This window comes from Cricetulus griseus (assembly GCF_003668045.3).
Source record: "Cricetulus griseus strain 17A/GY chromosome 1 unlocalized genomic scaffold, alternate assembly CriGri-PICRH-1.0 chr1_0, whole genome shotgun sequence".
Classification (NCBI taxonomy): domain Eukaryota; kingdom Metazoa; phylum Chordata; class Mammalia; order Rodentia; family Cricetidae; genus Cricetulus; species Cricetulus griseus.
In genome coordinates this window covers 87,098,320-87,112,636 of record NW_023276806.1, presented here as the reverse complement: position 1 = coordinate 87,112,636, position 14,317 = coordinate 87,098,320, and the positions used below count along the sequence as shown (strand labels likewise).

General features: G+C 40.6%; 1 protein-coding gene and 1 long non-coding RNA gene across 3 annotated transcripts in view; one reads left to right on the top strand and one right to left on the bottom strand.

Moving 5' to 3' along the window:
- The window catches only part of Lekr1 (leucine, glutamate and lysine rich 1), a 185,997-nt gene extending 184,055 nt beyond the window's left edge, over positions 1 to 1,942 (top strand). Inside the window, exon 15 of the mRNA XM_027391734.2 lies at positions 370 to 1,942. Within this exon, the coding sequence (XP_027247535.1) occupies positions 370 to 777 (408 nt within the window). The 3' untranslated portion in view covers positions 778 to 1,942. The remainder of the gene's footprint in view (positions 1 to 369) is intronic.
- Positions 1,943 to 5,100: 3,158 nt separating this feature from the next.
- LOC107977823 overlaps positions 5,101 to 14,317 on the bottom strand; it is a 34,297-nt gene continuing 25,080 nt past the window's right edge. The window contains exon 3 of one of the 2 annotated variants that reach the window (XR_003480376.2): positions 5,101 to 6,116. This is a non-coding gene — a long non-coding RNA (uncharacterized LOC107977823). The remainder of the gene's footprint in view (positions 6,117 to 14,317) is intronic. The other variant, XR_004772200.1, reaches the window with a different exon arrangement.

Below are 14,317 nucleotides of genomic sequence, written 5' to 3'. Positions count from 1 at the left end.
ACTTTACAGATATTATTTGATGGGTATCAGAACATACTGTCTAAGACATGAGACAAGAACATTGAAATCCTGCTGATGTAAGCAAGCATTCTCAGGCCTGGATTTTTGCCCCACTCCCACCAACCTTCTACAGTACCCTGAACAGGTCATTCCACCTCACTTAAAAATGGTAAGGGTTGAACTAAACGTTCCATTAGCATTCTCTCCAGCCTCACATACTATTTTTCACCCCTCTGTCTCCTGTGGAGAGTATTGAAGAGACAGAGAATACAGCTCCGACCTTCAGCTCAATTCTGATTTAAGTTGTCAGTAACTCTCCACTTACATAAACTGTTTAAAGCCAGGGTTGCTTTTCCTGTCTCTTTTCAGAACACTTTTCTCCAGGAAACAGTGCGCAGAGAGTGTGAAGAACGCTTTGAACTGACAGAGGCTTTGAGTCAAGCCAGAGAACAGCTCCTGGAGCTCAGGAGGAATGGAGGAAGCTTACCGTGTTCCCTCAACAAGGGCACCCTAACCTACCCTGCCACCGCTGTCAGTAATCACCATGAGCGAAGCAGCAGCGTGAGACAGAACTGTGGACGAGGCACTAACACACCCAGCCTGCATGGACTGCCAAAACCCACTGCTTCCCCAACCCGGGATAGGCTCAAGAAGGTCAGCAGCTCCGGGCTGCCCGCCCTTCCCCAGCCATATCCTTCCAGGGGCCGAACATCCTCGGTAAATGAGTCCAGGCAGAGGCTGACTGCCATCCTTCTCCGAAGGCTGAGTCAGCAGTGATGGCCTGAGCCAGGAGCAGTTCTGCCCACGGCGTACACACCCTTTCACAGCATGCCAGAGACTCACTGCAACCGGGTGCCCGGAAACAAATGTGTCTGTAGATATATTTAACAAGCAATGTAAAAGCTAGGAACCGTGGAGCCACATTTCTCAAAGGGCCTTGGAAATTGCAACATATAATGAAGTTGTACTCCAGAGGGTTGACTTCTACCTTCATGTATATATTGTATGCTCTGCGAGTCTGGCCTTTTCGGCTTCTCCCCCTCAATCACTTCCTGTCTCTCATCCTCCCCTCCCTTCCTGCTTTCCTTTCATAACAAGCAGATCATCTCCACAAAAAGTAGATTACATTGGTTTAATTGGTATTTGTTCATTTGTTTATTGAACTAAGTAGATGTGATAAGTACTCCAAATAGGAAAAGAAAGTCTTTCATTTGCAAAGTTCTTCCTTCAAATACTCCCAGAGTAATAACCATCATCAAAGGCCCCTTTCTCTCAGCCTACCTGGTTATCTGACTGCTCTGTAGGCTGGGTCGGAAGTAATAACAGAAAGCCTCATGGAAGACCATCTACCAAGAAGCTGGGGGCCTGCTACAAAATGATGGTGACTCCCATTCAGGGAAAAGTGATTTGATTCTCAGATTATGAGTAATATTTCAGAAAACAGAAGACATGACCGTGAAAATATTTCTTGGTGGCTATTTTCTTTACTGAATGATTTCTGGGTATCCAGCTGAGTTGTATTGAACTTCCATTCTCCAGCCATTGGGAAGAAACTAACACAAGGCGGCTTAGTAAAAGGAACGGGAACGTAAAGCTAATTTGGATTCAAAATTGATTACCCTTCGAAATGGGTAACTGATTACAGTGTCTATTCTCGGGGTGAGAATGGAAAAACAGGGTCTGCTATTTTAAGTTATCTTAAAGCTACCAGCTCACAGGGTAGTTCTTCTTACCTCAGGCTAGTGCGCCTCTGGCTTCTCCATCTGATATTTGTCTTTATGTTTTGGAGGGGTGAAAAAACAACTTAAATCCTCCACTTGCTTTGTCATGGATGTTCAGCTTTCTCCTTCTCTTGTAAGGAAGACAGTAACACGTGTAACTATAGCACAGTAAATTATATGTTTTGCTGCAGTATTGAAAAAAAAAAAAAAAAAAAAAAAAACAGGAACCTGGCATCCTTAGCACTGCACAAGTGTAATATGACTAAACCAAATCAGAATTACTTCCTGTCTTTCTAAGGCATACTAGAGTGTTTTAACCTTAAGATAATGCCCCCAGTTTCCTGACTACTTTAGGTAGGAATCTTTGTGTTAGGACTGGGATACTTCCTGCCATTTTACAGAGATTGTCATTCTTCTTAGTGACATTTTACAAGAGAGCACAGCACCACATAAGAGTGGCTAGAGGGTGGACTATAAAGGCCACCCTAACCATCTCTGTAGATAGGAAGTAGACCAAGAGCATGTGACCTGGCTGGAGGTGTATACTCAGAGACAGAAGTGAGACTGCCGCCACGTAATCCCAGTCTTTCCCCCAAGCCTCCATCATGATCGTTGTTAGCAGCAACAACCCTACAGTTAATTAATAGTTGTCCTCTTTTAAGTGGACTCACTTTTCAAACTTGAGTTTGTATAAGAAGGAAAGGTGCTCCAGGGAAGAATAACTATAAAGTGACAAATATCCTTTGCTAATTATATTGTTTCTAGTGAATGCTAATATAAATGTGTATCTGTTAAAATAAGAAATGTTAATAGGTGTTCCCCTTCCCTGATGTCATCTTGTGTAATGCAGCAGGGACCACTGCACTAGATCTCCTGGTTCTGAACTTTGTTTGCACGCTGAATTATAAATACCTGTGACATAAGGTAGACGGTAAAGTGAGCAAAGGCACAGAACATCTTGGGCAACAATCTCTACCACCAGGTGAGACATGCTTTTTCACTGCTTTACAATTTCATCTCCCCTTGCAGGAGTCATAGGCATACAGTGAGTTTCTTTATTTTTACTATGAATACAGGTCAATAAGGAAAGTCACATGTAAGCTTTTCTAAATGAATATAAAGACTACCATTGCAAAACCTGGTTTCTTAGTTTATTGATACACTCTCGCTTTATAATGAATGGCTGTAACTCAGAATGGAACCATTGTCTGTCATGAGGTTGTGTTATATGCTACAAAGGTATCCAAGAAGTATATGGATAAACAGAAAACTGGTAATTACATTTAGTCTAACCAGCATCATCTGAGTAGCACAGATTGAGCTATGGGCATATGTACTAAAGAAAGACGTCCTAAAAGGTGGCACAAGAACATGTAACCTAGAGGTTAAAAACACATCTTGATTTTATCAGGGACGGACCCATGGCATGAAAGAGTATCATGAATGGTAAGAAAACAGTGAGGGGCTAGAGACATGGTTCAGTGATTAAGAGCTCTTGCTGCTCTTGGAAAGAGAACCCTGGTTTGGTTCATGTCATCCACATGGCAGCTCAAAGCCATCTAACTCTGTCTGGACTTGATGTCCTCTTCTTACTTCTGTGGGCACTGCACACAGGTGGTACACATACCTGGAGAAACACCCATTTACATAAAGTAATATAATACTTTTAAAATAATAAGTAATTTTAGATCTCTGAAGTTTCTGAGCATCTTGAGTTATAGGTTAGTCCTAACGCTATCCACTTACTTGTTTTTTCAACAGATATGGAGACTTTCGTGAAAAAGCATTGTGAGAGCTTTAAAAAAAAAAAAGACATATTGTAGATCCTGGGACTTATATAGTAGGGGTCAAGAATAAAGCATATGCAGACATAATATAGATGAGAGGTATTGAGTAAAAAGTTGAGGGCAAGGTAATAGACAAATCTGAGTAGAGGAATCAGGAAAGCTTCAAAAAAGAATTGGCATATACAAGTCTTTTAAAAGAGGTGCAGAATTGTACATAAAAAGGTATAGCAGGTAAAAGAAATGGACAAATGTAGTCGCAGACAAAGGAAAAGTAGAAATCATTTGTGAGAGGTATGTAGCAACAGCTCAAGTGCCTGATAGACTGATCCCATTGCATAAGGGTATTGAATAAGGGCCAGTGCATGTTTTCAGCTGGAAGTGGCATGTGCTTTGCTGAAAATTAGGAGCCTTGTCCTGGCAAGGCTTTCCTGGGGTGTTGAAGAATGGGAGGGCTGGAGGATGCAACAGCAGCTGTCAGACAGTGAGTAGTCCAGACAAGTTAATGAAGTTCTAATGAAGATATTGGTGTTGGGAATAAGTAATAGGCATCAGATTAAAATTCTGTTCAGGGTAGGGAAAGGAGTTTTTTCACCCACTAACTGCAATTTGAAATTATTGTCAACCCTTGACAGGAGTACATTTGATGAGCATGGCTCTCACGAGAGGATATTCTCTATTTAAGAATATGTGATGATACCTTGTTTGTATAACAAATAAAGCTTGCCTGAAGATCAGAGGGTGGAGCTAGCCACTAGCTAACCATAGAGGTCTGCAGGTGTGTACAGACAGACAGGAAGTGATCAAGCAGGAGGAGACAGGTGTTCAGTGTCTTTTCAGCTGGGAAGTTGAGGAGGAAAGGTGTGGCTATGGTTTGCTCTCTCTGATCTTTCAGCATTTAACCTTATTTCTGACTCCGGGCCTTTATTATTAAGACTCAATAGAATTCGTGTTACAAGAATGTTATAGCCTCTCTGAATAATGTGAACTAGTAGGAACTGCATTTCATTTGGGCTCCCACAAGCTACTACACGTAAGAATGCCCCCTACAGGAGCACACAGATCTGAAAAGTGTTGTAAGAATAGTGGAGGAAGAGCGATAAGTGGACATTAAGCAGAAATAATTATATCTTGACTCAAAGAGTGAAGGAACAGCTAAACTGGGGGATTCTGGAGTGATGCTGTGCAATAAAACCTTCAGATTTTCACTGTTTATGAAGGGAAATAGAAAAGAAAACACTGAAATCAAAGTAAGGGTTATCTTAAAATCATCAACATTTTATGGTACTGAAGAGTACCTGTAACATCACTTGGCCTAGCTTTATAATTTCATGCAAGTAGATAATAGTTCAGTTAGTTAATTAGTTTTCTATTTGCATAACTATGTAACATCAAACTGAAGTAAAGAACCTGGGCTTCAGCTTCAGGCTTACACATCTCATTTCCAGACAAAGAATGTGATCAGCGTGCCAGCTTTTTCTACTCCAAGTCAGTCTTCCAGCAAGATCAGCATCCGCTGGCAGATTGTTAGAAATGCAGAATTTCTCACCTCACACCCAAACCCCTCATCTCCCCTCTTCTTCCTCTCTTCTCCTCTCCCTTCCTCTCCCCTCCCCCCACCCTGGCACACACTAAGCACTCTATCACTGATCTACAACCCCAGCCTGAAGCCTGAAAGAGATTCTCAGGAGATTTGTATTTGCATTAAGGATGGGTGGGTACATTGCTCGTGATCGAGTAATCCACATCTCCTTACCACAAGATAGACAAGATAGCCTTGCTGTATGTAGTTCCTCCTGCCTGAGTGAAGACAGATGAGGACACCCCCTGACCATGTACCACATTGACCCATTTAACACCCATTTCCAGGGCATTAAGATTCTTCTATGTGTCCATTGATTGTGAATCCGTAACTCTCCAGGAAAACCGGTGCTTAAAGAAAATCAATATTCATTCCTAAAACTCTAAAATACATCAACACCGACAGCTCGTAGCCTAAGAACAGCTGGAGATTTTATTGTTTTAATCCAGTAGGTGAGGACACCCCCCCCAACCCCGACCATGCAAGCATTTTGGTTTTGATCATTGGCAACTCGTTGAATAATCATAAACTTTAATCTCATAGTAGCATATATTTGAATTTCTGTTTATTTTTGTAATGGTGATGCCCATTGTCTTCAGAGACTTGTGAAATACCAAATACTTGGGAAACTTTCCCGGGTGATTAAATAAACACAGTAAAATTATTCCTCCAGGAAGTAGTTGTGAATCACTTAAATATAAAACTAAATTGTGGCATTTCACCTGGATTAATATGTTTTGAAGGCAGAATTAACATTACCTAAATGGAATTCAGTTCAGATATGCAGCCTCACAAATCCGATTAACAATTAGGTGTTAAGTGTACTTGCCTGTGAGGGTCATGAGCTCATTTCCTGGGCAGCCATCTTCTTTAAATATGTCGTCCTTTCAGCATCGTGCACATTGTGTGAGGTCACCCGGAAACAACTGGAGACTCATTCTTCTCCTGTGCTCTTCTTCACAGCTCTTCTGCTGAGCCACATCTCCAGTCCAGAAAAGAGTGAAAGAGGCCAGTCATGGTAGCACAGACCTGTGATTACAGCCCCAGGGAGGTAGAGGCAAGAGGATCACTACAAGTTCAAAGCCAGCCAAGGCTGCATGTAGAGAGCCTCTCAGTCAATCAATCGATCAATGTAAAAATAACAAGACAGACTGACTTCACCTGCCATTTAAAAGTTTAATAACTCCTACTAGCATGTTTAGTGTTGATACTTGTATAGGTAAAATTAAAAATAATTCTAATAGTTGAGTAATTCAAACACAACCATTAGACATGTGTAACTTAGGATATGGAAGCATTTGGATGCTTTTCTAAGATATCAGTGTGAGGAGGATTAAGGCTGGCAGTAGATTTATTTGCTGAAGATGTGAGCATCTGGCTCTGCTGGCCTGCCAGCGCTGTCTCCATCTCCCAAGTGAGCTAGATTCGGCCTAGCACATTAATCTAGAGAGATCTCTCTGTCTTCTGTCTTCTTGAAGCAAATGAGTTCTCCAGTTGTAATTTTCTATCCAAAGCCTTAAATTTCTAGGGAATTAAGGTCACCGCCAAGACTCAAGTGACTTCTTTCCACTGATTGAAAGCAGGGTTACTGAAAACCCAGAGGAGCCAACTTTCCACTCACTGGTACCAAACTTTAAAATAATGTATTTGAGGTCTAAGCCTGGGTTGCAAGGCTCAAAGCTGGAATCATTTTCTTTTTCCGTGTAGTATACAATACTTAATATAGAAACTGAGATATGTACTTTTGGTGAGTTAAAGGAAAAAAAAAAAATCCACCACTTTAACAGCCCTGGGCGTAGACGTGTTCCCTCCAGGCCCAGGCATAACTTTTACTGATGTTCCCTAAATTAAAAAGGGAAAAAAACTATCTCTTGCACGAATTTAGGTTGGAATCTTAAGTAATTAGAAGTTTAAGTAGATGTTTTGGGGTATTTTAAAAGTAACCAGAATATTACGAATATTGGCACTTGTAAAATTTTTAACTTTAAGATTACTTTGTATGACTGTAAAACCTTTCTTGAACTACCATATTAAGTTACTATAAATACATGTGTAACTTTCTGTAGCTTTTCTGGTTTGAGCTGCAATCATAGTTATTATTGCTATGTCAGCCTTAAGATGACATAAGTATATGTTTTAATGAATAATTCTGAATCACAAAATTAAATTTTATTAATAGCACATTTCTGTTTTTAATTTAGTGTGTGCAGCTGTTTGATAGTGTGTGTGAGCGTGCAAGAGCCACAGTGTGTGAGTAGAGGTCAGAGGACACCTTTTGGGATTCAGTTCTCTGTTTCCACTGTGGACTTTGGTCCTCAGAGTTGCACATGGCCTTGACAGTGCTTTCCTGGTGTGCTGGACCATATCTTTTTATTTATGTTTAATGGAAAATTAAAATATATCTAGGGATGGTAACTGATGCCTATAATCCTAGCAGCTGACAAGCTGAAGCAGAAGGATGGTGAGTTCAAGGCCAGATTGGACTACACAATGAATTATTGGCCAATTTGAGCTATGAAACTCTGTCTCACAAAGTCTATAATGATGTAAGAAGAAGAACAGGAAGGGAAAGGAAAGAAGACATGTACAGAAAAAAATAATGGTTGACTAATCTGTATATAGGATATTAGTTACTTTGAGACAAGTCTTGCTGTGTAGCCCAGGCTGGCCTTGAGCTCATGATCTTCCCTGCCTCAGTCTGGGATTATGTGTATGTACCATCCTTCTGAGAATTCTTAATAACTGGTAAAAAGATTCAACATTTTAAAAACTTCTCTCTGGCATATCTGTAATATACTAAATGAAAGTATATAAATAAATGTTGATAAATTATAAATTTGAATTATACTTTAAAGAATTGGTGATACTAATGTCTACTACATCGGTTATTTAAAAATTCTTTATAGCTAATTTGAATCCTAGGCACAATCACCAAGTAGAAGGGTCCTTATAAAAGTGCATTTTGGGAGGAGACAATCTGAGCTTTTCTTACTAAAGTCCCTTCTGTCTTGCTTTAATAAACTGCTTCAAGCATACACTTTGGCACAGGGTATAAGGGAAGAAAATGCAGTAGTCCAGTAGTGTTTTGTTCCCATCACTGTACTTTACCTTGAATGTGAACTCAGAAAATTCCAGCATAGACCAAAATGTCAGATGTCTACACTGTACATGAGCAGGAAATACCAGAAGTTCTGCAAGTGTACATACTGTGAGCTCAAGGTTGCTGACCAGGTCATGATCCTATTTGTACCTAATTAGGTTCCCAGAGACCCACAATCCAGTATGGAGGCTGTTCTGCCTTCCCTCAACCTACTACCATTCAGGAGTGTCAGTGGCCATTGAAGTTTTCTTTGTCTCATCGAACCTAGATTCCTAGATAACCAAAGAAGCAATGAAAGGAAGTAATTACACTGTTCCTGGTTTTTTGTTTTGTCTTGTTTTGTTTTGTTTTGTTTTTCGTAACCACATCTCTGTGGAACCACTGGTAATACTTTTAGCCAGGGAGACCCTGCAGCCAATCAAGCCCAGGACTTACAGAGTCTTAAGACACACCTCTCAAGGAAGTTGGAAATACAGCCGCTTGTAGTAGGGACAGAAGTGCATGCAAATTGGATTTGAGGTTAGACAGCCTGAAATTCATTGTAGCCTACATGATGTGTGTTCTAAGCCAACAATAGTTCCTGTCATTAAATTCTTACTTTTACAAATCATCTTGGAACAAAAGAAATTGTTTATTCACCTAGACCCTGACTGTAGTCCACAGAGCAGAAATGTTAGAGGTTTGGGGGTTACACTTAACAATTTAGGGATAGCTTGAAGGCCTTTAAAACTGGTCATCTAACCATATGTTTTTTCTGCTATCAAGGATTGGATCTGCTGATGAAGTGCTTTGCCACTGAGCTAGTCCCATAGCAATTAACCATTTCTAATTTAATGTTTTAAATGCCTGATGCATTCCGGTGGCATTTGTGTGCACTCTGTCTTTCTCAGCTCTGATATTCTAAATATCCTGACTTTAACTTCATAGACACACTGTTAATTGCCCATGATCCTTAGATACCTAGCGCTCTTGCAACCATCCATACAGCAAGAGAGCATGCTGTTGCAAGGGCACAGGACAAGACATCTCATTGGGTCTGAGGACATATACCCAATTGAGTGTTCACACACTAACTGCATTTCAGCCAAAAAATCTTTATGAACTATTATTAATTTCTATTAAGATGTATGTTTCTTCTGTGTGAAAATAACTAAACCTTTAATGAAGACAAGAGTGTATCCATGAACTATTTAAGTCTGGCCATTAAAGGTGAACTGGAAACTCTTCTTCCAAGTTTGATGCCATGGTTTCAACATAGAGCTCTCATTAAAGTTCTGAATTTCCTGGAAAAGTGGCAAGGGTTTTGTCTTAGTCATCCTCCTTTGTCTTTGGATTTAGTCCTAGCACTCCCCAGGGGATAATTTAGCCTGAAGTCTCCCTACTTATCTGAATGTATCTGAAAGTGGACCTATTACACTTCCCTGGCAGACTCAGGCTAGGATCAGAGGGTCCCTACAGGTCACTGAGGGATTTTCCTTGATTATCAAAAAGCCATGCATGAAAAGGCCCGGGGCCATCTCCACAGGCTTCTGCCGTGTCCCTGCTTTGTTCTTGAAGTTTAAAGCAGAATTGGATTTCCAGTGTAGATGGTGCGACATCTGGCTAGCAGGTCTAGGGGCAGCAGCTGCCTTCCATTCACCATTTAGAACCTGATAATGGAAAAGGGCAGCAGGCAGACACCAGGCAGCAGCAAGAATTTGGGCCCCTTTGTTATGCCACATGGTTCTGCCCCTCTAGATGCCAAGGCTGCTTTGCTGAGAATATAGAGAGATGTCAATTCCTTAGGATGGTTGCAGGGAAGCCTCTGTGGGTGGCAGAGGACAGAGAAAGGGGGCCAAAGGTGTCACAGCCAGGACAGAGGAACTTTCCAGGGCACCAGAAGAATGAGTAGCATGAACAAAGAAGCTGCAAGAGTGAAGCCCTTTGTGGCAGGATGGTACCAACCATTATGGGGTTAATGGAAACAATAACAGCTAATGTTTATGGTTATAAAGGGCAGAGCACCTTGCCAGGGGTTTGAAATGCATGCCACTTACTTGTCACCAGAGCAACTATTAGCTTCCTTCTCCAGGTGAGAAGACAGAGGCACAAACTAATCAACCTTAGGGCCTAGCACAGCTAATAAATGGCAACCCTTGGCCTAGGAGACAAGATAGTACAGATAGGGAATGGTAGTATGGTCACTGCATGTCACATGGTCTTCCAAGTATGTGCCAGAAAATAGACTGTGATCTTCATCCCTGAACAATCTGAACACCATCTCTGTACTCTTCTGACAAAGAAGTTCAGCCTCATCTGAGGACAAACATTTTACAAGAGGCAATAAAGGCAGCTTCAAATGTATGGAGAATACATTATAGAGCAAAAGAGAGTATGTAGACAGACCTGGAAAATATCTTAAAATCCTTTAGGGGGTCCTATAGAACGTAATTTATATCCTATAAAAATGAAATATTGTAGTCTTTATATTACATTTAAAAAATAATTTCCTATATTAAACCTTTAGGTAGTGTACTTCCATACTTATTTCTAAATAATGTTCCTACATGGGGAGATAATGTTTCTCCTAGAAGCCATAAGTTTTTAGGCAAAAATCTTAGTGCCAGGTGTTTAATACCTCCCTTTGAGCTTTTTGTCAAAGAGCATCCAGAGGCCCCCAAAGTAATACAAAGAATTACCATTGTGTCTGGTTGCCTGCAAAAAATTGATGGCAAGATTTTGTTGCTGAAGACACCATGCACAGTCACAGGATATAGAGAAACCAAGCTGGAACTGAGTTAGAATCTATCTTCCTTCTAGATAGCTATCATATTTATGGTAAGTGCTATGGAGGCTGCTATGGGAGAAGTCATCAACAGTCTTACCTAGCTGTGAGACACAATGATGAGCAACCTGGAAAGGCATGCCCATTGATGCAATAGTGGCACAGATGTTATGGGAGTAACCAGTCACTTTCTAATTGGATGTAAGCCCCATCGTGAAAACAAACTATAAGCCTGGCCTATAACCAGTTTGGAACTATAATCTGTGGTTGGGTGGTCACAGGCCCCAGAGAAGAACCTACTACTAGTGCTTAGATAACTGGAAACACTTACATAAACATTTATATGAGTATAAAATATTCACTTTTATACTCATATATAGATTAGTGCAAATCTCAGCTTTCATCAGAGAAGCTTCTTTTTGGAGTGAACTGTCTATAAAAACAATTGGTGGAAGTACAGAAAATGGAGTGCTTGACCCTAAATGGGACATCCGTGTCACTACTATCACCTTCCTCCAAGGCTCAGGGAACATTGTAGAGAAGAAAGAAAGAAAGATAAAAGTCAGAGGTTGAGAAGGACTGATGCAAAACTGTCTTCTGGATATACCATGGCCATGACTGATGCCCTCCGAAACTCAGCAGGCCTATACAAGACTAGACCATCATTTCATCAAGGAAAGAGAAAGGACTCATGAGGCCCCACCTCTTCCTGAAGACTGTTCAGTTAATGGTGACTGAAAGAAGGGATGTCACTTTCACGTTAAAACCACTGATAAGTTGCCCATACTCTAATTCAAAAACAAGACAAAACAAAAGCTATCACCCATTATCATATTGGCAGCCCTGTTTAAACTCAGAGGGTCTCTCAAGAAAAAACAAACAAACAAACAAACATTAAAATACAAGGGGAACATGTTGGACAGAATGGGTTCAGCAAAAGAAAGATGAGGGAAAGGGCAGAATAAAGGGGGCTAAAGGGACAAGATACATTACTACATGTGTGAAACTGTCAAAAAACGATTTAAAAAAAAACAGGCTGTAGAGAAGGCTCAGTGCTTGAGAGAGAGCTTCCTGCTCTCCAGAGGATCTGAATTCAAGGGGACCTCACACCCTTTTCTGGTCTCTGTGGGTACCTGTACATTTTTTTTAATCTTTAAAAATAAAACCAAGCAAAGCAGGTATAAGGCTATGAGTGTGCTCCATGGGGGGAGTATATGTTGTGTTAACTCCCAGCACACAATGGAGATTGAAAAGGACAAAGGAAGAATGAGCAGCTGGGCGGTGGTGGCACACACCTTTAATCCCAGCACTCAGAAGGCAGAGGCAGGAGGATCTCTGTGAATTCCCCTTTTTCCTTTGCTCACAAACTTTTCTTTAAAACACAGAGGACTTTAGTTGAGGCTGTATTGCAGTTGGTGCAGTTGGTGCTGGCCTCATATGCACCAAGCATATGAGATGTAATCTAAGGACTCAGGATGTAGAGGCAGGAGGAACAGAAGTTCAAGGTCATCCTTGACTATGTAGTAAGTCCAAGGCCAAGCCCCAGATACACTAGCCCCAGTCTCAAAAAGGAAAAAAAAAAAAAAACACAAACACTAATCTTTCTTATTTTGTATCCTGTGTTTGATGTCTCTCAAGGTGTAGCTTTGCAATCTGTTTTTATGGAGTTTTACCCCTGATACTTTACTTACTGGGTATGCTTTTGTTGTTTTATTTTGTTTTGTTTTTCTAGATAGACTATCTCTGTGTAGCCCTGGCTCTTCTGAAACTTGCTCTGTAGACCAGGTCAGCCTCAAACTCAGAGATCTGCCTGCCTCTGCCTCCCAAGTGCTGGGATTGAAGGCATGTGTCACCACTGCCCGGCTTCGGAATGTTTAAATGTGAGCTTGTGTTTTTGGACTTTTATGGATAGGAGAATCCGAGATTGTATTTTTTCCAGAAAAGATTTGCATTCACCCAGTTGATCACACAAACATTTGTGGAAGTTTTTAATTAAAATTCTCTTTGGATTTTTCAGATAAAGCCAGTGTAGGCTAGACTATATTACCAATTCTCAAATGGGATGCTTTGCATTCTTCAAGGGCATCGTCATCTCCTAGCACAATAAACAAGGGCATGAGCTGCCCCGTATCTTTTTCCTTCAAGGACCACACCAAGACCTAGGAATGGAACCAGCAAACTGGATATATCAGTGTGGCTGTCCCTGAAGTACTGTGGCACCTGTATTTCCCATTTAAGGGAAACTGGACATTGATCTTGTACAGAAACACACTTTGAAGTTACAGTGTGGGTGCAGCCAAGTTCGTTTAGAAGATTGACCTATCTTTTGTTTAGCTTGGAGATCAAGTATTCATTTATTATCTCTAGATCAATAATATTTTGATCTTTATCACCATATGGCACTGAGGCAAGAAGCCTGTCTTGTCACATGCTGAAGATTATTATATCATGACATGAGTTGTCCTTTGAAGCTTAGGCTAGTGATATTGAGCATATTGACATCTCTGATCAGCACAGAGCGGAGTGAAGTTCATGCCCAACACTGAAGCGACTACATTTTAAGGAAACAGCTAAGAACTCCCCACATCTGTTGCTTTGTTGGGCTGGAGAGAAACAGAATCACCTTTATCAACCTCTGAACAATTTAAAAGGAATGAAACCCCAAGTTTATCAAGTTCATGTTACTATCTTTTTGTGATGGCATTTGGAAATGTCTTCAGTCATTGTTTTTCATTACCACTCTTGGCTTTTAGAGCCTCCAGTGCAGTCATTTTGACAAATGAGTGAACACCAGTAACTGTGTGAAGACAATGAACATCACTCTGCACTGTGACATGGGGAAAATTTTTTTTTAATTTTCTAAGCAGGTACTGGGCTATGCATATGACTCATAAAGATAGTAATTATCTTTTCTGAAGTGAAGCAGCAGAGAAAAAACATACTAAACTAATGAAGAAAGTAGAACTTGGGTTCATTCTTTCTACCTGGAGCATCTCTGGCCCCAGCGGGTGTTTTCTCTTCTTTAAATGGATCACTGCTTTGTGAAGAATAGCATCAAAGAGGAAATTTGTCTTCATAGAAAAAACAAACAAACAAACAAGTACTATTGGTGAATTGAATCTCTCTCACCTTTGGACAATTCAGGAAAGATAAAAAGCTTAAGGGCTTTATAGAGCTGAGAATGGGTGAAGCCTCTCTCAGACTGGATAGAAATTCTCCCCAGGTGCAACTGGCAGCAAAAACTAATCTTTCAGAAATGATTTCACATGAATTGTTTAGCGCTGGTCTGCTTCATATAGGAGGGGGCTAAGTATGTAAATATGCAATGGTAAACATTGATTCTTGTACAGCGTGCATTGGCGATAC